The sequence below is a fragment of the Parambassis ranga genome, unplaced genomic scaffold (assembly GCF_900634625.1).
Source record: "Parambassis ranga unplaced genomic scaffold, fParRan2.1 scaffold_21_arrow_ctg1, whole genome shotgun sequence".
Taxonomy (NCBI): Eukaryota; Metazoa; Chordata; class Actinopteri; family Ambassidae; genus Parambassis; species Parambassis ranga.
In genome coordinates, this window is record NW_021144767.1 from 7,787,235 (window position 1) to 7,810,375 (window position 23,141).

At 41.8% G+C, this 23,141-nt stretch overlaps 1 protein-coding gene across 2 annotated transcripts in view; it reads right to left on the minus strand.

The window, feature by feature from the left end:
• Positions 1-23,141, minus strand: part of fam184ab (family with sequence similarity 184 member Ab) — a 109,563-nt gene that overhangs the window by 25,969 nt on the left and 60,453 nt on the right. For both annotated transcript variants that reach the window (XM_028398405.1, XM_028398406.1), the window contains exons 10-14: positions 14,248-14,370; positions 13,184-13,345; positions 12,527-12,648; positions 5,516-5,666; positions 3,854-4,066 (exon numbers count right to left, since the gene is read on the minus strand). In XM_028398405.1, the coding sequence (XP_028254206.1) occupies positions 3,854-4,066; positions 5,516-5,666; positions 12,527-12,648; positions 13,184-13,345; positions 14,248-14,370 (771 nt within the window). The remainder of the gene's footprint in view (positions 1-3,853; positions 4,067-5,515; positions 5,667-12,526; positions 12,649-13,183; positions 13,346-14,247; positions 14,371-23,141) is intronic.

Below are 23,141 nucleotides of genomic sequence, written 5' to 3' on the forward strand. Positions count from 1 at the left end.
AAAAAATGTGACAGCAGTGAGAAACCCTTAAGCTTGCTCTATAGTCTATAGTCTTTAATGTAGCTCCACTGTCCAGAGAGGGACTTTTCATTTTCATAGCTAATCCTCTCTGTCTTTAACAAGTTAATGTGTGTTGTGTGAATCTCCGGTGGGAGACCATGTGACACTGTGACAAAGTGAGTTTTAAAAGCCACTAATCTTCTCTTGGTATTGATCACTGGTGCTTTTTGTGCTGTGGGTCAGTAAAAAAACATACCTTTTATTCCTTTAATTTAAAGGGAGCACATTAATTAGACGTAATCGTGGTGAATCCTATAATTACAAATTGACTTGAATGTTTTTCCAGCCGCCTCCCTCCCGTCTCCTCTTTGCGATGGTTACGCGTGAGAGGGCCTGGTTGTTCAATCTTCTTTCCATTACTGGACAGTCAATATTTTTACTGTTGGTGGGTGAGTCCATTTAAGTGAGTTAAATGGGTGTGATAGTGAGGAACAAGAATGAGACTTTGGCCTTGGGGTGCTCTGGCAGGCTTTGCTCACCCTGTACACCTCAGAATTCAAGTACAACTTGGACTTGTGTCACATGCACATGTTTTCATGATGACAATGCCATTGTGGGGTGCATTGGGGAAATACAGAGTTGGGTAGTACAAGAGCCTGATTGGGGTCTTTGTGATCTACATCTCCACCAAAGATGGAGTCAGAGGGCAAAGTCTGGAGGTATAGACACCACCTGCAACCTGTGTTCATTCAAGGGTGTCCATGTTAGGATGGTCTTAAACCTGCAAATACATGGGTTCTGGAGCTGGACTTCATACTAGACTGGACCAATGAACACATCCGGAAACACAGGCACCCTTTATAGGAAGGGGAGCTACTTCAAATTATGCTAATCTGCAGATTGTGCTTCAGCATCTTGGATAAAATAATCCAGATGTCACCAGTGCAAAATGAATCTTGTGTGAAGGTTGAGGGTTAATAGAACTGATAAGCTGAGGTTAACAAAGGCCGCGGCCTTAGATGCAGTCTAAACTTGCCACTATGACAGTTCAAATACAGCCTTTAACGACGGCACTGTTAGCATGCAAACTTGTTCTAGTTAACACTGAACTCAAACCATAAAAGTCTGAACAGTCCATCGGCTTGTCGCTATAATATTTGAGCCTATGTATTTTTTTGGTCATGGATTTGTGTTACGTGGTCACAAACAAATGCACTTTCATCATGGAGACAAAAGAAATAACTACCACAAACAAGGCTGAGAGAATAAAAAAATCTGTCAGTTCCTTCATGCACGCTCTGTGCTTCCATCTGCAGCAAGTCGAGCCACATTTGCTTATTAGAATGTGTGTGTGTAGCAGGTATTTGTCACAAATGTAATATTCTCTTGATAGAACTTCCTGTGAACTGTGAAGTGATAACACCAGACGATATGATTGTACCTCCCATCCAGCTCAACAACATAAAATGATCACACACACACACAAAACGACGGATGGAGTTTTCTCTCCCTGCACTGCAGACAGAAACACAAACACCTGTCACGATGAAAGCTTTTAACACTTGGTTTCCCTGCTCATTAACTAAGGCTGTGACAGACCCAAAGAATAGCTGGTTAATTTTGTGGCAGCTCTGAGTTAATGTGCATCTGAGGAGGAGGTGGTGCAGGAGGAAGAGGAGGAGGAGATGAAGGAGGTGTGTTTGTTGTTACATTTGGTTAAATGATGAAAACTGACATTATCATAAGAGCTGTGTGAGTCAGAGGTGCCACGCTCATCCTCATACAGTCTCCCCCAAAACCACATCGCGAGGACGCCGTTTCCTGACCTCCAATCCTGCCTGAAGCATTAATACAATTACAAGACGTCCAAGACGAAGAAGGGATTTGGGATTGTGATGTATGGCTGATACAAATCGACCTTGACTGTGAAATGGAAGGATTAAGCGCCGAAGAACATTTTCTTGGCAGCTCCGGTAGTGTGTGTATGTTGTGTTGCATATTTTGACATTTTAAAAAGAGGAAACACAGAGCTGTCAGTGTGGCTGCTTGATGCAGAAGCTGCCTGCTGTCAGTGAGAGTGAGTAACGATGGTGATGAGTCACTGCCACTCTAACCTTGACTTTGACAAGCCTCCATTGAATTAAATCGCCAAGGATGGCTGCACTACTAACAGGCAGGACAGGAATGTTCATGTACTCTTTAAAAGATGTATGACTTTGCCATAAAGAATGCAGGAAATTGTAGTAATTTCCAACAGATTCTTGTTTTAGTAACAATGCTCACGAGCGAGTCTTGTGAGAGTAACGTCCATGTCGTCATCCATGGGTTTATAAAGAAACATTTGGAGTCCCTGTAGGAGGTTTCGACTGTCTGCCATGTTGGCTTTGTCACATCCAACCTAAACTCAAGTCCCTAGAGGCTGTGGGGTGAACTGCAATGTTGAGCATTTCTGCAAAGGCTTCATGTCTCAGCTAGTGTTGTGAAGTTCGACTCTTTTTACTGACTCAGTTCTTTTACTCTCGAACACTAATTGAACGAATCTTTTTGTAAGTCATGTCGTTCATGTTGTTAATTTTTACAGCAGGTGGCGCTGTATCCCTCTTGTCGTGGCATTGTAAAAAACGAGAACTGCTTCTTACACAGCCTGAGCGGCCTAGCTGTCATGTAACAAAAGAACGGTCCAAAAGAGGACCCGCGGACAAACGAGTCGTGAAATTTCTGTTTCCTGTAATGCTGACTAAAGACTGAGAGAAGTGAACGAATCACTCACTGAGATGACTCATTACTCCTGAGTCATATAAAAGATTAGTTCATATTAAACAAAATGTTTGCGACTGACAAATGACTAGTCTGAGCCACTTGGTCTGCCCTCAGTTCAGCAAGCTGTGTTATAGAAACGTCTAATATAGAAAAGATCCAACAACATCCTGTATGATGACCTGCTGGATAATGTAAATAATTTGATTGCTGCCAGAAGGACTGATTGGTGTGGTGATACATGTATTTAAATATGTCTACTATATAAACATGAGATTATAGTGGAAATGAGAAAAACGGTATGGAGCATGTAAACTCATAAAGGTATCAAGTACATTTGTGCGCCTCATCACTTGCACTGAATTCTCCAGCGATTGCCTAAGAACGTTAGTCGCACATGATTAGTTAATGTCTGCGCGCTCAGGCCCTCAGGAAAGCAAACTATAGGTCTGCAGTGCATGTGTGAAAAGGGCTATGGAAACTGTATTCCCCTGAGATGCCATGTTATTAAAATGTATGCAATAGACATAATTATAAATAAATAAATGAGAATGTGCAGCACTGCAATGTTGAAATGAGAGCAGAATTTGCAGAAAAAGGGCTGAAGTAACTCTGAAAGAATCTTAATTAAAGTTTAATAGAGCAAAGCCTTGTGATTTGTTGTGAACCTGAAATGATTTCTAAAGCTGAGAAAAGATGTTGAGTCATTTAGTGCTGAAATGTGGAAAAAAAAAGTTAAATATGTCAAAAGTCTAAAAAGGTAAAATAAGCTGAAAGAGAGCACAAACGTCATTACAGAGTAGAAAAGGTTCACATGTGAATGTGAGTCTTTTAAATGACAGGAAATGTGCATTTATTGTGAAAATCTGATATTGGAAAAGCTCCAGATGAGCACTCTTTAAATATTGTCCTTTGATAAATTCAGTGCTTTTATTCTGAAGGTCTAGCATTACCATCTTTCCTCCTGTTAACTCCTCTTTCAGACATTGCATCACATCCATTTCATTTTTTTAATTTATTTTATGCAGCCTTATTTAACTGCATCACTGCTGAGTCATTTCAACATCAAGCTTTAAACCAGCAGGCCACCGCCTACCTTCAGGTCGCGCTGCCTGACGTGTTCCAGTTCCTGCATGGCGCAGCGGTGGACCTCCTGCAGGCGCTGCTGTCGCCTCTGGTGCTCCGTCTGCAGCTCGTCCAGCTGCATCCTCAGGTGCTCCCTCTCCTGGCTGAACTGGTGTTGTAGCTGCTGAAGCGACGACTGCGACTGTGAAAGCTGCATCTCCAGACTCTGCTTCAGCAAGGAGATCTGGACAAGGACAGAAAAAAAGTTATAAGTTCTGGGTCATAAGATAAGAGGGAGACCAAGCGAAAGGTGTCAATCGACCAAATATATATAGTACACTCTCAAATCTTGCAGAGCCTTAAGAAAAATCAGCTTGCTTTAGTATTTAAAAGTATTTAATATTGCAATGCACTGAATGTAGCACTACAAACAGGAGGATGCAGTGTGACTCAGAGATTAGACTGTCTAGACAGCTGGGTATACTTCAGGTTGTCAAGTGTTCAGACAAGCACAGTCTGCTTGGGAAAAACTGTATTTAACTTGTGTTATGTCACAACACCAGCACGTCCTCACTCATTAATGACAGAACATCCTAATGGTACTTGAACAGCTCAGTGTTAATGTGACAGCACAATTAGAAAAAGACTGAATGAGTCCAGTTTGTTTGAGGGGTTACCAGGAGAAAGACGCTTATGTCTAAAAAGCACATGGAAGCAGGACTGAGGTTCACTAAACTGCATCTGACCAAAGAACAACACTTGTGGAATAATGTCCTATGGACACATGGTCTTAATGATCACCACCATGTCTGCTGGACACCAAACACAGCATGAAACACCTCATACACACTGTCCAGCACGGTGGTGGAGGGATGATGGTTTGGACTTGTTTTACAGTCACAGGACCTGGACACCATGCAGTCATTGAGTGGACCATGAACTCCTCTGTATACCAGAGTGTTCTAGAGACAAATGTGATCAGTTAAAGCTTGGTGTCAGAATGTCTGAAAAATAAAATAATCAAGATTTGTGGACCAGTCAAAGTCCAGATCTCAACACAACTGAAATGCCATCAGGACCTTAAGAGCTCTGTGTAAATTAAAAGAGTGAGTGCGAACATGATCATATGACGTGATTGACTGCTGCCCTGATTGGGCGTTAAGTAAGTTAAGAGTAAAAAAAACACGACCACATTAATCCCTGATGACGGATGGGCAGGATGGTGCGTTGATGAGCGGCGGCTAACGCACAACAAATACAAAAATCGACATAAATAAAGCCATTGATTCAGCACGCATGATGACCACAAGAGAGCTTACTCATGCTACATTAATACTACTGCACGGTCATTAGCAGCAGCGGCAGCTGTGTTGTGTGTCGTGCAGAGAAGTGCATAATGAATGTGTGTTTGTAAGGAAGGAAAAAAAGTCAATCTGGTAGAGACAGGGAGAACATAAGAGAGGCAGTTGCTCTTATAGCCTCTCTTTTCTTTCCTCTTTGTCTATTGATTTTTACTGCTGGTGTAATTACGCCCAATTGACTACAAGCTGTAGGCATCAGCCATTTTGTGTTTAGGAAGATCTGCTGAAGATATATATATATAAAAACTCTTGTTAACCAGTAAACAACTCTACTACATGTGTTCTACACCTAGGACTACTTTTTGTTTTCCATATTTATGCGTCAGCCGTACCTGTTCCAGCAGGTCCTCCACTTTCCTCTGCCAGCTCTCCCTGGCGCTGCTCAGTTCCTGCTCCTTGCTTTGTGCCAGCTGAGTCAACGCTGTGGTCTTGTCCTCCTCATGCTCCTCTTTCAGCTCTTCTCGGAGCTTCTTACACTCCTGCCTGTAAGACAACACAGTGGGGAAAAAAGTGCATTCATGATTCAGGTATTTGTTTAACAGTGTGAAAAAAACCTAAATGAAACTGGAGATTGCAACTTTTGAGAGAAGTTACAAATGAATAATCAATAGTATCGGTCATTTGATTTTGCCGATACCGAGTACCGAATTCTTTTAGGGTTCTCTACAAAGACGAATGCCAGGCCTTCACGCTCCTCTTCAAACCTATTACCTGTTACTGCTCGCAGTTCTTTTTGCATAAGCAAAACTCGATGCGTGAGTGTGTCCCGAGAGGAGCGCTCGCCACAACGGAAACGACTCATCCAAGTCTTAAAACCAGGACCTCTATCAGCTATCTACAGGCAAGAGACGGGGTCCACCCTGGACAGGTCAGGGGGCTTATACAGACACACAACAGAATAGAATAGAAATACTTTATTTATCCCAAGCTGGGAAATGTTGCTATTGCAGCAGCACTGTGCAGGCACTCGGCAAACTAAAAGGTGTACATGCAATAAAGCAAACAAAAGTTTGAAATGGTTTTTCTCTTCAGTTTTTGTCTACAAGATGTTCCCATCATCATAGCTCACAACAACTCGACAATACCCGAAAGGAGACACTCAAACTGTGCTGTAAACGTAGCTCCAGAGAGTTCAATATCCCTTTCCTGGCAGCAATAAATTGTCCTGAATCATCAGACCTCCACACTCCATCTACTGAGCGACCATCACTCTTTAACACTGCTGCTAACAGCTCTCCGCGTGGCGATGTGTGCCAATGTGTGTGTATGTGTCTGCATGTTGCCAATGTAATAGCTGTGTGGGAGTTGAAATGGCAGCTGTTAAATGAAGTATCCAGGCAATCATGTTTTTGTGTGTGTGTGTGTGTGTGTCTTCTTGTCACTAAGTGCTGGAAAGTGTCAGACTGAAAGCAGACAAACACACACACAACACAGTGTGCACTGCAATGCGGTCGCACACCAGACAGTCACGTTCATAGTGCGGCGCGCTTGGCACGTGTCATCATTCATGTCCTCGTTCGGGATAAAGCATGCAGAAGTTGCACCTCTCTCTACCGCTCTCTCGCTTTCATATACACACACACACAGGCCTTGGGCTTCAAAGAGCCCTGGTCTTCCTAATAAGTGTTGTTCTATAGCATCTGCTGGGCAGATGGAGAGAGGTAAAGAAAAAAAGGAGAGGATGAAGGAACTGTCATAGATGGAAAGAAACATTCAGAGAAAATGTGGGATAATTGGCTGGATCCTGAGAGATATAAGGCACATGTGCTGGGTTAAGGTGTGTCAAATTATGCATATGGCCTTGAGTGTGCTGTGTGTGCACTAAATAAGTCATGTTTCTAATTGAGTCCATCATTAGCTAGTCCTGCCTTGCATTAAGTGTTTTGCGTATCTAGATGTAACACTAATTTTCTTAATGTACTAATACGACATCAATTTGGAGAAGTTGCAGATGCATGCTGGATGTTTTAAGGGAGTATTTTTTATATGGCATTATATATAAAATATATAATGTCAGTCAGTGTGGGCTCATTGCTTTTTTGTGTAAACAAATTAGAGGCTGATCATCCACCATTGATGAGCCGATCATCAGCAGGTGTGCAGACCTCTATATAAACAGATGTTTTAGACTATGGACGAAACTTCCATGATATTACCTGCAGGGTTCTAAAGAGTCTGTGGGACGCTCTGACCGTCGCCATGTTCTCAGCGTCACAGTCTACCTAAACTCCAAATAAAGGCAATTGCAGTAAATCGGTGCTTGGTCACATCCTTAATTATGTGCAGTGTTAAGTCCTAATATGGCGTTCAATGTTCTACAGTGATTAAGATTATTCACAAGTGGAAAACATTCAAGACAGCTGTCAATCTTCAGAGGAGTGGACGTCCAAGCAAATTCACAGCAACAATCATACCCCTACACAAAGCGCCAGAGTAATTGCTAGCCCTAATACATATATATCCAAGTACTGATCGGGAGGTAACGTCTGAAACCACATAATTGGGCCAGATTTCCAATCATGTGATCGGATCTGGACATCCCTACTGTCTACCTCCTCTTCTCCTTCTCTACCCGGCCGACTGTCAGCAGGAAGGTTCTCCTTATGAGCCGGGTCCTGCTCAAGGTTTCTTCCTGTTTTTCCTGCCACTGTTGCTCTTAAGGTGGTTCAGGATCTGGGTCTCTGCGAAGCGCTTTGAGACAACTGATTGTAAAATGCACTATATAAATGAAATTGAACTGAATTGAATTAAATTGAAATGGTGGTGGGACCTTAAGTGAATGCCCAAAAACATCAATGACCCGAAGAAGAATGGACCAAAAGTCCTCCAAAATGATGTGAGAGACCGATAAAGTCATACAGGAAACCATTACGTCAACTTACTTGCTGCTAAAGGTGGATCTACATGCTGTAATTAAATATTATCTGTCCTCCTGCTATTTACCTTGTCAATGTCAAATTCACAGATGGAGGTGCTGAGTCTCAACACTTTTTCTCAAAAGCAGATATCACTGAAAACAAACTTGCTGGAGGCTTTTTAGTCAAACTCTTGTTAAATTCAAACTGCTAGAAGACTCTTTTTATACCTGGAGGCAAAGGCAGTGAGTCACCTTGCAGGAAAAAAAGCAGCAACCCGAAAAAGCAGTATTTATTATCTTATTTGGATTTGAATTATTCAGATGCTTTCTTGCTTTTAAATTGCTACTTCCCTTTCTCCAAAAAAAAGAAGAACTTCACCTCCCCTGTGTTACCGGATGGGACATGGACACAAATTAATATCTAAAAGTACTACTCATATACATTTTTTTCCAGAAATGGTTACATCAAAGTCAGTAGCTAAAGGAGCAGCCCCCTCAACACAGACATGGGAGGGTGTTTGGACAATTATGCACCCTTACCTTTCAACCTATTGACCATTGTTCTAAGCTTGGCCATAACTACCCATGAGGATCTCGTGGTCTAGATGTTGGTATTGTTTTCAAGATGCATATAATAAAAATCATAATAATTGCTATACTTGCTGCAAAGATACTGCCTAACACCACAATAGTTGTGGGAGCAAATGCTTCTAATAGAATTTGACCAATGCAGAGATTTTACTGCAGTAAAGTAGGCCATCATCTGAAAAACTCAGTCAAGCCAGCTGATGCTAGGTTTTTAGGTGCACATGTTTACAAAGTGTTGCAGTGTGGGTGATCTGATCAGCCAACAAAAGAGTTAAGAAAGGTCTAGATAACAGTGTTACATTAAGCTAAACAGCATATCGGAACATATGAACATATTGTTTAATGTCATCTGAGCATGGGACCAATACAGATGCAAAAGTCTGTGGTGGAAAAAGGTTGGGAACAGTGGTGGTAAAGGCGGATGGTGGATCTTTGTGTAGAAGTTCAGGGGTTTGCATCCCTGGGCACCCAGGTGGTTTTGTTGTTGCCCATGTGTGCGATTTTTTTTTTTATTTACTTTTTTCAAAAATTACACATTAACAACAGGATAAAGGTCGCCATTATTGGCTACCACGGAAACAGCTTCCACCCCCAGAGGTGAGAAATACACACAAATTGTTCTGTTTTCAAGGACTGATATATAAACCTCATGTTATATGTCTTCCTTGTGAGGATGGACTGGGGGTCATTAGACCGGGACAGCAACCGGCACGACACCGTCTGCTGATCCGTTGAACTTCCTTAAGTTCCTTAGGTAATCCTGGGGGCGCTTTCAATGATTACACTATCACAGACAAACCTTCTGTTTCCGCTGTGAAACGGGGATTAAAGCCTGCCTCCTTAATTCAGACGGCTCACTAGCCACAGTGTACTCAAATGAATAGATGTTCTCCGGAGAATAAAGAGCTTGGCACCGAAAGACAAAGGAGGGTTGAATGAAAGCAAAATTGAGCGGAGACGGCGAGGAGAACAGGAGTGGCACAAAGACGGGAGCGCTCTTTAAGTATGTTTGTTAACTCTACAGTCTGCTTATAAGATTAGACAACATAATCTGTCTGTGACGGCGTCATGTTTTGTCACCAATGTCACACCAAAGATGGAAACTGCTGCAGTCCACCCCCTTTTGATTTTCCCCTCTATTCTGGAAAGTATACACAGGGTGTAGTTAGCCGGCTGCACATGTTTGGAGAGAAGTAGGTCCCTGGTAGGTGGAAGTGTGTGTTTGCAAATATTTCTGGGGAGGTAATAAAAAAGAAAAAGAGTGCCTGGAGAGAAGCTGCTGACAGATTTAGGTTGTGATGATTCTCTAGATAAAAAGAAGATGATGCACAAGGTTCCTAAACAGTTTCCTGATATTTTAACATCAGTTCTCTTAAACTCGATGTATGACTTGACTCGTATTGGCCTCCTATTTTCGTGCTTTTTGAAAGTTTTGTCTTATTCTTAGAAAGGAACAATATAACTCCAAATAAAATGCCATTGTAGGGTAATACAACGGATAGATGTGATGATAGAAATCCGTACTGAGGGCCGCCTTTATCTACTCATGACGACTTGATGCATAATGTCTTCCATTCATCTTGGGGCTCATAAAAAGGTCTGCGGATTTTCTTTAGTAACAGGGTGCTGATTTCAGAAAAGTCTCACTGCTTTAAGAAACCTTTATTAGTCCCACAATGGGGAAATTGCTTAAGGCAGCCCAGCAAAGAGCGCCATACACCAGTGAGTACACTGGAGGCTATGCAGGTAAAGTGCCTTGCCCAAGGACACACAACAGTGACTAGGGAGGAGTTGGTATTGAACCACCAACCGGTTATTGGACAACCCTTCTATACCACTGAGTCACTGCTGCCCACTTTGACATTGAGCTTGACTTTTGAACTTTTCATTTTTTTTTTTGGCACTTTGACTGAGAGCCATCTAGTTCTATTACAGCCCATTGCACCTTTATTCCACTCACACTGTGCTGTGCGAGAAGCATGGAGGCAGCATTTTGTAGGACCTCAGTAACAGGGAGTAACAGAGTAAGGTGAGCTAGTGAAAACTACGCACATGAAGCACAGCTCTGATTGCAAAATTGGCCTTCGAAGTGCACACATTATGTTGACTTCGGAGAGAACTGGTAGAATAGATAGGGTCCTTAGTGAGGATTTGATCCTGCCATCACTGCGGAAATCTTCAGCTACAAACCTTTTAACTGACCTAGAAAAGGCATCCATGCCTTTGTTTTCTAAAGACTAGATTCTGACATCACTCAAAGAACACTGAAGCCCTCTAGAAGAAGGGCTCTATTTTCTGAGGAGGCTCCGGTCCTTTGACATCTGTCGGAGCATGGCGAGGAGGTTTTATGAGTCTGTGGTTGCCAGTGCCAGTTTTGTTCGCTGTCGTGTGTTGGGGCAGCAGACTGAAAGCAGCGGACACAAACAGACTCAGCTAACTGATCAGAAGGGCCGGTGGTGTGGTGGGGGTGGAGCTGGACTCCTTGACAGCAGTGTCTGATAGAAGGATGCTGTCTCAGGGATCCTGGAGAACAGCTCCCATCCTCTACACCATGTGCTGCTGAGGTACAGAGTACTTTCAGTGCCAGACTGATCCCTCCTAAATGCACCACTGAGCGCCACAGGAGGTCCTTCCTATTCCATGCTTACATTTGTGACTTGCAGTTTTGACTTTTTGATAAGCCAGCATGCAGCCTTAGATCCTTAGGTTTGAGCATTCTGTTTGTTCCAGAGATGAGGCTGTAACCTAGGCCCTTGGGCTTGGAAGGACCAGCTCATGTGATTTGTCTTCAATTATACAAGCTTTTATACACACCCTGGTCAGGTCACCAGTCCATCGCAGGGCAACATACAGACAGACAACCATTCACACTCACACCTACGGGCAATTTAGAGTGATCAATTGACCTAACAAGCATGTCTTTAGAAAGTGGGAGCACCTGGAAAAAAACCCACGCAGGCACAGGGAGAATGAGCAAACTCCAGACAGAATCTCACTTTTATCAATTGATCCTAATTTGAAATGTTGTACTTGTGTACTCTTGTTTTGGTGCTACAATATCAAACGTGCATACCTATACCATCTTTTCTTACTAAACTGACTGGATCTATGTCACTAACTAATAGATGTTTAATTTTTGAGGTGAAGTGTCCCTTTAAATGTTGGAAATCCATTGATTTCCAAGGAGAGAAATATGCAGATGCAGCCCAAAAATGCTCCTGGACAGCACAGGATGGCCATCTTGGTTGTGCTTCAACAGTTCAGACTACAGGGTGGAAATCTGTTTCAAATAAAATGAAATGAAACAAATTCTCTTTCCCTTGTTCCTAAGCCATCACAGAGCAACAAATAGCTCAAAATATCAAATAATATCGAGCGTGACCTTTGCAAAGAGCTGAAGCATTAACTGGTTCAACAAACTTGCAGGCTGAGAGAACAAGCAAATGCGACCCCGACATCCTGAAATAAGAGAAGTCATAAACCAATCTTTAACCTGGAGTAAGTCAGATATAATGTTCTTTCATCTCAACTCTCAAGTGGGAAAAGTGTCTGAGATTATAGATCATTCAAGCATTTAGTGGCTGCCAATGTACAGTGTGAAAAGTGTATGAGGTCACACCTCAAAACAGTCCATTGTGAATAATCACAATTCGCAGGTCTGTGGACGCTAACAGAGACTTTGAGCTAGGGGCTTTAATGCTGGATTAAGCTGAGAAGCTGCAGAGTCCGCCAAGGCGAATGCGCTGTCACGGTAAACGCTGGGAGCCAGGTGACGCCTGTGTGCATGCCTGTCTGTGGCTATAAGTGTGTATGTGTGTACACCGGTTACTATAGGAAAGCGTAATACCTCATTGTTTCCATCCATTCCTAATTTTATGATCTGTACACACACTCCTACCTAAGCGTTTCCGTCCATTTGAGCTCCAGCTCCAGAGCCATCTTGTCCATCTTGAGTTTTTCTTCTTCTTTGGTGGTGATAAGTTTGGCTTCATGCTGACGCTTTTGGGTCTCCAGTTCCTCCTGAAATATCGAAAGAGAAACTCAGTCTAAGTATAACCCCCTCTTTAGGGCACAAATCCAGTTGTGGATTTGTAGTTTCCTGTAGCGTGAAAAAGTGTCAAAACATTCTGGATTGACATTGACAAATGTCAACATGACATGTTGGCTCCTGGCAATGTCAATCCAAAAACCAATGCTGGCATGGAAACTCTGGAAAAAAGTCCCTGTTTCTCTACAGCTGATGGTTAAATTATGTGCTTTATTTATTTTATATAATTTAAGTTTAAGTAAATACCTAAATAAACTGACAAACTGTATAGGAACACTAGACAAGAATCGTTCCAAAGCACTTCTCAGATATGAACTTTAAGAAATTAAACAATTAAACAATTCATTCAGACCAACAGAGACACTCAGTGCAGTATGGCTCTGATGGTATCCCCTTACTTCTTATCTATAGTGGAGAAATAAATCGACTCCACAGGTCAGAATTTTTTATGACTGTTTCTTGAAACTGCACCATGTGATGGCTAGGATCAGGGTTAGTAAACGCGACCTGCAGTGCCGTCAGCAGCGTGCTGGTCTCTCTCAGCCGGGCCCTGGTAGCGTCCAGCTCCTCCAGCAGTTTGTCCTGCGCGTCCTTCAGCGTGGAGATCTGCCCCTCAGATGTTCCGAGGTCCTGCTCCCTCTGCTGCACCTCCTGCTGCAACCGAGACACCTGCAGGCACGAAGAGAGTAAACTCCACACGGTTCTGCGCTTTCAGGCTTTGGCCCTAAAACTACATCAGCATTTTATGCTCGGTGAGGTGGAACATAAGCAAAACTGCTTTCAATAAGGGTTTCCACTTCTGAATTTCAAATGAGCCAGGACCCACATACTTTTTGCTAACGTGGCAACATATTTCTGCAATGCATCCTCAACATTAAAAAGTACAGTTGAAATGAAAGTATGTGCTTGTGCTAAAAAAAAAACATTAATGTAAACAGTGTGGCCGTAGAAGACTATTCAGGGAAATAATCCTCAGCACTCATTATAATGACCAAACCAGCAAGTATATTCAAATATTAATTTCAATCTACCAGACAGGTCACCATCATGAAAATGTCAGAGAAGCTTGTTGCAGATGCAGATGCAAATTAAATTCAAAGTTTAAGCCAAGAGCTCTGTTTAAGAAAGACTCTAAAGCATAAGCATGGCGACCAGCACTGTAACTTAGTGTCACGACTTAGGTGCAAAACATCTGTTGTCACAAAAGGAGAACATGTAAAATAGCATCATATAATTTATTTATTTCATATTTGCTGAGCATAAACATCCCAGCTCTTGGTGGCTTTCTCTCCTGACCCCTGCTCAAATGTGTACAAAGAAATGAATCGATGAGACGTGGTGTATTTCTAAGCATGAAGCTAGCTGCTAGTCATCTTACTTTGGTAACGACAGCTAGCGTGCTTGTAATATAATCTAATAAAGTTGGAAATGCTTCCGCTGTTACATCTATAGTAGTACATCTAACAAAAGACTGTTATCGTCCAACATGGCAGGGTGAAAGTTTTGTGTTCTTTGGTTATTTAGCTAGTACAACTACATACTCAAATAAAATGTCATTTTTTTCCCCCTACCTCCTCATCAGCTGCATTTAGTTTGGATGTGAGCTCCTCCTTCAGATCATCCAGCTGCTGCCTGAGCAGCGTCTTCTGCTCCTCCAGAGAGAGGCGCTCTCTCTCAAACTGCTGCTCCAGCTCCTGTGGAAAACATTCATAAACACACATAAACATAAAAACACTGTGTTCAAAATGTGGTTGGGAGGCGTGGCTTTGGGGTGAGCTCCAAGAGAAAGGGGCGTGTGTTTACTTTCCAAATCTGGCTGACTCTTACTGAGTTTTCAAAATCTCCTACCCTACCTTTAATTCAAAGCAACAGATATAAAAGGTGCGAACAATGGGCATGAAAAAGTGCTAAAAGTTGCACTTCCACTTTTGGCCACTTGAGGCTAGCTCCACCTTAACAGCAGAAAAATATATATTTATATTTATATAGTTATATTAACAGCATTATTCATCATTCAGTGGTGATTGTACGACCTCCAATCGGCAGTCATCACCGTTATAATCTAATACTGAAAAAAGGTATTTAAAAATTTTTTTTAAAAATTTGGAAATGTCCAACAGTAATTGCAAACTTATGTACATTAGTATAGTTTAAAGTTTGTCAGCTCCTCAAGGGGGCCCCGACTGGCTTGGGGAACCCAAGCAGTTGCCTGCCTTGTCTGCTGACAAGCAGTACCTCTCAAAAAGCTAACAAGTAGCAGTTAGCACTTTAGTATAACTATATAAAAAAAGCTGATAGTAAATAGAAAAGTGTTTCCAAAGTGTTTCCTGATAGCCCTTACCACGCCCAAGACACAACGATAGCTGTCAATGATTCCTTACAGGGCCCTGATTGGCCCATGTCTGGCATAGTAGAATTGTGATGCTGGGTTGAATTAAAGGTATGCTATCCAGAGATGTTAGCCTAGTAATGGATGTGATAAAGTTTGAAAATGATGATTCAGTATTGAAAAACAAATATGCTACAATTCAAGAAAATGGATGATCGTGATGTATGAAAGCAGGATCACATGGATCACAGGACTACATGCCAGGCAATCATGGCACAGATCTAGAAATGGCCTCCTCTTTCCTCTTTTGTTTGACATTACATTCAAAGCATTCATCTGTACAAATGTCTAAAAATACTTCAAACATCCTCGTTGTCCTTGACAGAGAGGAGAGCTCTCGCATTGTTACCGTAATAAAGCTTATTATGTCTGCTGATGAATGGGGAACACTTTCTGTTCTACTGTGCAATGATTGCCATTTTCCAAGGACAATTAGAGCTGAGGGAAATTGCTGTAATGCCACATGAAATTTGCCACTATTATTCATTACACAGGAAGATGGAGTTTGTAATGTCTTGTATTAAAAAAAAGAATTAGTACATCGGACAATGAATGGGACTTTGTTCATCACAGAGTAGGAAAGACTTCTCTGCTGGTAGGATAATAACTATCAAACCGTTAGCTTTCCATGCCAACAACAATTGAAACTGACAGCTTAAATCATTCCACTGAATGTTTGAGGTTTAAATAAAATGTACATTAGCATACAACAACAATCTCTACTATATAAAGCTTTGTTTGACGTACTGTGCTAACACGTTACAATCAAGAAGTCCTTGCTGGTTCAATAAGATCGCTACACAGTTTTTACATCCTCCTATTATGGCTATTGGAAATTGCAGATATACAATGGAATAATAACTAAGCACAGAACAAACTTCAAGTTAACATGCATGTTAAAATGGATATGCATGAACATGCTGCTCCACCATAAAGGTCTGTAAAAGCACAGCAGGACAATGAAGCTTCTAGAGTTGTTCTTTAAGTTATGTTTCTGTCCATCTGATGATTGGAAGTCATTGCATGACAATGTCAAGTTTGTACAATGACCATTTATTGAATCGCAGGTGATCGCAGGTTGCGATGTACGTCACTATGAGAGGAGGAGAAGGAGGACGTGGATGCAGGGTGACAGGTCGTAGCAGCTGACACCGCTAGAATTTTATTTCAGGTTGTCGTTGGTAAAAACAACGGCCGTCGTTGAAGCTGTATCACAGTGCGACACAAGACCATCGTTTTAGAGCCACGACCAAAGATACCTCCATGATTGTTCTCTACGATGGTCGTCTTGAATCTCACAGTGTAAACCCAGCATAACAACGTGTGTCCTACCATATCCAAACAGATCCCTTCTCACTGACACCATCATGATGTAAGTACTTTTTAACAAGACACTGACCACGATAGTTCGGGTACAAGGGTATAGCCTGAAGTCAGCAGTGTGAATGCTGGAGCTGGGGTATACGCCTGGGTGTAACTTTACGTCTAACAAACATTCGGTTCTGACCCATGCACCACTCGGACTTAAGATGTAACTTTTACACCTCGTATGGAGCAGGATGGACTAATAATCATAATACTCATAATGGAAAATGATGATCACACAACCTTAAAAGAACAACAATGGCAGTGTGTCTCATTCATAGATCAAAAAATGACATATAAGATGAGTGGTGTGTGACAGGATGTCAATTCAGACAGCGAGTTGATGGATTTTTCACACAGAAAGAAACCCTCTGCTGTCAATGACCTGCACTTCCTGATTTCACTGAGATTGTACGCAAACACATGGGGCTTTTCACAATACTGTGGGAGATATGACCCATACACAGCAGTATGTAAGAAGATTTCTTCAGTTTCCTTCTCACTCCCTCAGTAACACTTATCTTCTTTTTCTTCTGATTTCCGTGTCCTCCATGTCTGAAGGCAAAAGCTATCTTGCGCTTTGATATAAGTGTGTTGCTTGGCAACAATCCTGGCTTTGCATGTATTCATAGTGACATGCATTGTAAGACCAGGCGCAGCTACGGCTTGGTGCACTTGGTATTAATTCCAGTTACATTGCGCTTGTGCACTCCACTTCAACCAGCCATTGAGAAAAACATCGGCATGCATACGACGTTCATCTCCTGCTGAAAGCAACAGTGTAGGTGAAATCAACAGTAATGTTGCAAAGCATGAATCCAAAACAAGGAACTGAAAGATGCTAAAATGCTCAAAGAATAACTGTATATTGATAGTCTCACCAGTCCTTAGACCAAGAGCAAGCATGCACAGCTATCAGATAATCACTAACAACCATGAAACACAGCACCCTGCGTGAATGAATGGATTTATCATTATTTTTCCATCGGCTGACGCTGAAACAGACGGTGAGAAATCCATTATGACGCATCAGGATTTCTGTCATACCTCGCGGCTCGATTTAGAGGGCGAGACCGAGGTAGAGCAGACGTATTCATTTAAATTCACAAAGGCAGCCGTCTCACAGACAACCCTCATTACAATTTAAAGTGATGAAAGAATAGAGGTGATGAAACAGACAAAAGAATCTAGTGACAGAGAATAGATGGACTTCTTCATATCTGAGATGCTGCAGAAAAGAAACTGAAGGAGCACTGAGTGAGAAGCCGCCTCCTCTTCCTCCTCATTGCTCTTACATGCTGGACACTCTGCAGCAACACCTACCAGAACAATCCTAAAGAGGTCTGAACAACAGGGAAATTACTGCGCAGTTCAGAACACAGTAGGAAGGGAATAGGAGTCCATGAAATTCACACTAGCCCAGATAGGAAGAGCTTCTTCGTATGTGGAACGCATATCTAATTACGGCACTCTTCCCTTAATGTAGCTGTCAGCTCTGATCGGTTCTACAGCGGAATATCATTTAAAAACATGTCCTCATTATGCAACTTTGATGCAAGAGAATACTTGATCACTTGCTTTCACGTGGCTGTGTGTGACTGGAATAAAGGATTTGGTGGAGATCTTACATCTCACATGGCTTTTTTTTTCAGGCTGGTGGATGTGCCCCTCTGATGCAGCACAACCTCAAGCTCATTGAACAAGTCCCAGATGTGGGTTGTAGTCTGGAGTCTCATATCAGGATTATGGAAAATGTCTGTTTGTTACTATTTGATTATAAGATATAGGAGGACATTTCTTTCTTGTTAAAACTATTGTGGTCACTATGACAAAAATGAAAAAAGATTGGCCTTGTGTGAGTTAGCAGTGGTTAGCACTGTTGCTTCACACCAAATCTGGCTGGGCCCTTTGGTGTGGAACTTTTGTGTGTTCTCTCTGGGTACTCTGGATTTCTCCCATATACCAAAGAACTGCACATTAACCCAATTGAGACTTTGAAATGTTTGTAGGCATGAAAGGCTCTCTGTCTGTGACCTGTTCAGGGTATTAACCCTGCACCCCTGTGACCCTGTAGTACATTGCAAAGTGGGTGAGAACAATGAAATCTTTGCCATTTTTGAAGAAGGATTTCCAACCAGAGACCAAATCCAATGCAAATTCAGTGGCTCCCGATGGCTTCTGGTTGACCACCTGGAATGCTCACAGTGCTACAGGGGCTGACTTTGCTGATCTCTGCCATGGGAGAATGAGATTCAGAGCAGGAATCTTACACTAGAGCTCCAGTATACAATTCCAAAGTAGTGGTAGTAGTACAAAGTACCTCTACCCTAAGATCAAGGAGGTGGTCTGTAGTCGCCATTACAAGGGACTACTTTCTCCAAGTCCAAGTATTCTATGAACAAGGATTCAATATGCTCCAGTTGGTTCCATAAAACATGACCAACACCCTCTCTAAAAGTCAGTTTCAATTACATATTCTTCTAGATTCCACAGTGGAAGACTGAATAGAAAAGAAACACCTCACAGGGTTTCTATTTTCATACCATCAGATTTTGAATTCACTGAGGATAAAAGTTTTTTTGAAAGTTAAAAAAGGTGATGGAGTAAAAAATATATATAACATAGAATATGCAATGGACAAGCAGTGTAAAAGCGCCATCAAAGAAGCGAGTGTATACGCTATGTATGAGCTTAAGGCCTGTTAGGGTGGCCACACTCTGTGTTAAGTAAGTAGTATTAAAATATTGATGTTTGAAGTTTCAGACACACACACACACAAGGACTGGTGGTCTGCCAGGGTCCCTCAGCCAACGACTCACATCCATCTCTCTCAGCATCAAATCATTTGGTCCTCATTTTGATTACTTTACTTTCCCCACTTGCAGTTTTTATGCGCTGTAAATGTCAGCAGTATTCAAGCAGGACTGTGAATTTACATCCACGGGTTGTGCACTCATTTTAAATGTCAAACCTCCGCAGCTTCATTTCAGGGTTTGTTTGAAAGATTTCCACAATCCCCCCCTCGCTCTCATGTCCTAATCTCATTAGTTCCTTATTGTCTCCATGCTTCGGCGGGGCCGCGTAAAATCTGCGTGTGAAGCGTGGAGTAGCAATTTTAGCATATCCTTAAAATAGCATCCGGAGACGCTCTTATCACCTGTGTGAGTCATCAGGGAGACTGTGTGCAGTCTCTGCGTGTGTCAGCTGCCACATCTCCCAACGTTGTTGTCAGTGAGGATTTATTGGTATTTGCCTTTCTTTGTAACATAATATAACCCTGACAGAAGAAGCTCCCCCCGATGTTCCGCACATTTTCACCAGCTTAGGCTCTGTGAGGTGTCCTAGATGACATTTATAGGTGATAAATATAAATATGCTCCCACGTCAGTAGGTTGAATTTCCTCCTTCGAGATTACCAGCTTCTTAGTCGCTGCTCGGGTTCCTTTTGAAGTATTTTAGTCCAACCTAAACAAAATGCTAATTTTTTTCCCTACTTCCTTGGCCTGTGACGCTTACATATAGCTAAATTCATTTTAACAACCTCTGCAAAGAGACACAGTAATAACAGTGTTTATCCCTTAACCTTTAGTCGGTATGCTAAGGAGGTTATTATTGAACGTTCTTTCCCTTATTCCCCAGAAACAGGTCTACATGCCAAAAGTCTTCTGATCATTCTAATAACCGTGCTAACGCAGTGAAAAGGTTAACCCTTATGCACTGTTCAGGACATCTTTGTCCTCTGAGAGTAACTTTTTGTCTATATGTGAGCAAATTGAATCATTTTTGCTGAATAAGCTTAATTTTACATAAAATCTGTTAATATGATTTTTAAATTTTTCATAGGTCAATAATACACTGTGGGCAAATTTTACCCCCTTTCGTGTTGTTTTACCCTGTTGGTAGGAGGTTAAATTTGGAGGTAAAATTTGTGACAACAACAGGGTAAACCACCAACAACCAAGAATGCATGATTATGTAGTGCCATGGCTGTGCAGTCCAAAAATGTGGTTATAATGGAAGTCTAGGGATAAAGGACTTGTTAAATCTGTTTGTCTTGCACTTTGGTAGAGCCAAAACCTGAAGACAGGTAGACTCAACTGTCAAACACAACACAACACGAAACTTAGAACACAATGGAAGGACTTATGTATATATGAACCCGCTTTGTCCTGCAGTCCAGGGTCACGGGGGGCTGGAGCCTATCCCAGCTAACTATGGGTGAGAGGCAGGCTACACCCTGGACAGGTCTATATAACAATATATTGTGGTATAATGTGTATTAAAACAAACCTAATTTCCATCAGCACTGATTAGAAGTACCTTCATAAGTCACATAAGTCACAGGACGTTAATGACCGCCCTTGATGATCCATGGTTAGCCTTGGCACCTGTTTCAAATTTCAAATGTTAAACTAAAATCTCAAGTCTTTTGTTGATAGTCTGGTTGTTGCTCTGCCTACATCGCATGCTTTGTTTCTCTGATTGCTTGTATGTGTCTCTTAAATGGGTGTATTGGTTGTAAAATTGAATTGAATTGAATTATCCAAATGAGACCAGAGGGAGTTTATTCTGTGTCTGTTGGTAGCGCCTCATAGAAATCCAAGTGGAATCAATAGGTACCAGACTAATTCTTTGTTTAGAATAGAAAAAAATCATTAGGATGGCTGGCTAGGCTGGTCCATAGAAACCTTTCACCGTGTTTCTGTGTTTGGTTTTCTTGTAAATATCTGCAGCTTGTACATTGTGTTGAGATGAAGTCTCTTAAAGTGCCACACTCGTATCTACGTGGCAGTAGGTTGAAGTTAAATAATTATCTAAAATCTTTCACTGACTTATACACATTTGAAATATTGCACTTTTTTTCTTGAACCCCAAAAAAAGATACTGCCATGGCTGCAAACATACCCTCAGGCTGGGGTGGAAAGTAACTAAATAATTGAGTCAAGCACTGTACTTGACAACACTTGACTTGACTTGACACTGACAATTTAAAGGTCCCTGTACTTCTCTTTAGTGCCATTCTGTGCTACTTTACAAATCACTTCCAATATGTTTGCTGTCCTGTTTTTTAATATAGCGAGGGGAAGATGTTGATAGTGGCTTTTTAATTACCTGCTTTTAACCTAACAGCAAAAAAGTAAAGCTACCTAGTGTTTCTTGATGTACAGTAAATCTATGTATCTACTACAGCAATATACTATTTTTTTGTTTTTCTGCTATTTTTTTTTACAGTGTACTCAGTAACTCTACAGTAATATCAGCACTGCCATTAGATCCTGAAAAATGTCAACAGTTTCAGCACTAAGCAAATCCAGAGGCATCAGTCTCGGTGTTGAGATGGCATACACATCGCTGCCCAGAGTTAAGCAGAATAAACCACCTTTCTCATAGATGTCCAATGACTTCAAACACTATGTTTGCTCACCTATATACAGGCAGCACTGCACTCTCTGAATCTTAAAAGGCAGTGACTCTAGTGAAGGCTTGAACTGAACACGCTGGAGGAGCATCGCCTGCCAAATCCGCTGCCAAATGATCCGAATGTTGTTCCCAGCCTTTCTCTTCCATATCAACAAAGACAAGCTTCTGTAACAGTATTCAGACAATACAAAATTTACAATGCTAAATAAAAGTCTCAAGGCAAACTCTGTAAATAGCTGCTCTAGTAAATCCATTTGACAAAACTTCCAGATTGTCTCTAAGAAATCGCTTTGCGCGCATTAGCCTACACGAACACTTCTGAACAATGCCCACACGGGGGTCGACGTACCTTCCTACACACACACACACTGACAGCAACATATACTGTGGCCAGTGTTGCAGCGTTGATCACAGTGACACAGTAAAACAGATGTAAACAAAGCTGGATGTCACTCATTCATTAACAGATATAACATCAACAGAGTCATTTATGACACATCTTTTGGCAAGGCAGCAGCTGCAGAAGGCAGTGACAGCTGACAGCTTGTATTTACACCGAGTCAGTCCTGATCAGTCAGATTTTTAATGATGATTTGCTCATCTTAACAATATGAATTGTTGCAACAGGTGATTTCTACAAATTTAGTCACTTAGTTCTCCATTTGATGACTTTAACCTTATCATGGGCAGGGCAATGATTCCCTTCTTTTTCTCTAAGGGGCAAAGGTTGCTAGGCGGCAGAAGCTCCAAATCATGATACAGATTTCTGCTTTCCCAGTAAGGGGCAGTGACAGATTCTCAAAAAAAAAAACATGACCATGTTAATGATGCCCAGAACCAGATTGACTGGTTATGAAGCGCTAATACTGTGAATGCTAGTTCTTTTAAGTAGCCTGCTGGCTAACAAGTAGAGTGCTGATCGTACAGCATGCACTCAACTCATTCATGGCCCAGTAGAGCCACCTGGACCCACTAGCATGGTAAGCTAAGCTAAGTTAATGAACATTAAACAGCCAAGTAAACTAACAAAATGATTGAGTTAAGACTCACTCAACACTCGCAAAGTGCAACTGAGTGGAATGTAGTGGGCCCCCCTTAGGGAGGTTATTTACCCTCTTTGGCCTCTGCCTGGCCTAGGGCACTATGTAGTTTCCTGTTGGCAAGCACTACCTCTGGCCATAGGGTAGTTTTTAACTGAAAGGACATGCCGTGCAGCAGCTGGCAGACACAGAACTGTCCCGATCCAATCACATGATCGGAAATCAAGCCAGATTAAGTGGTTTCAGACTA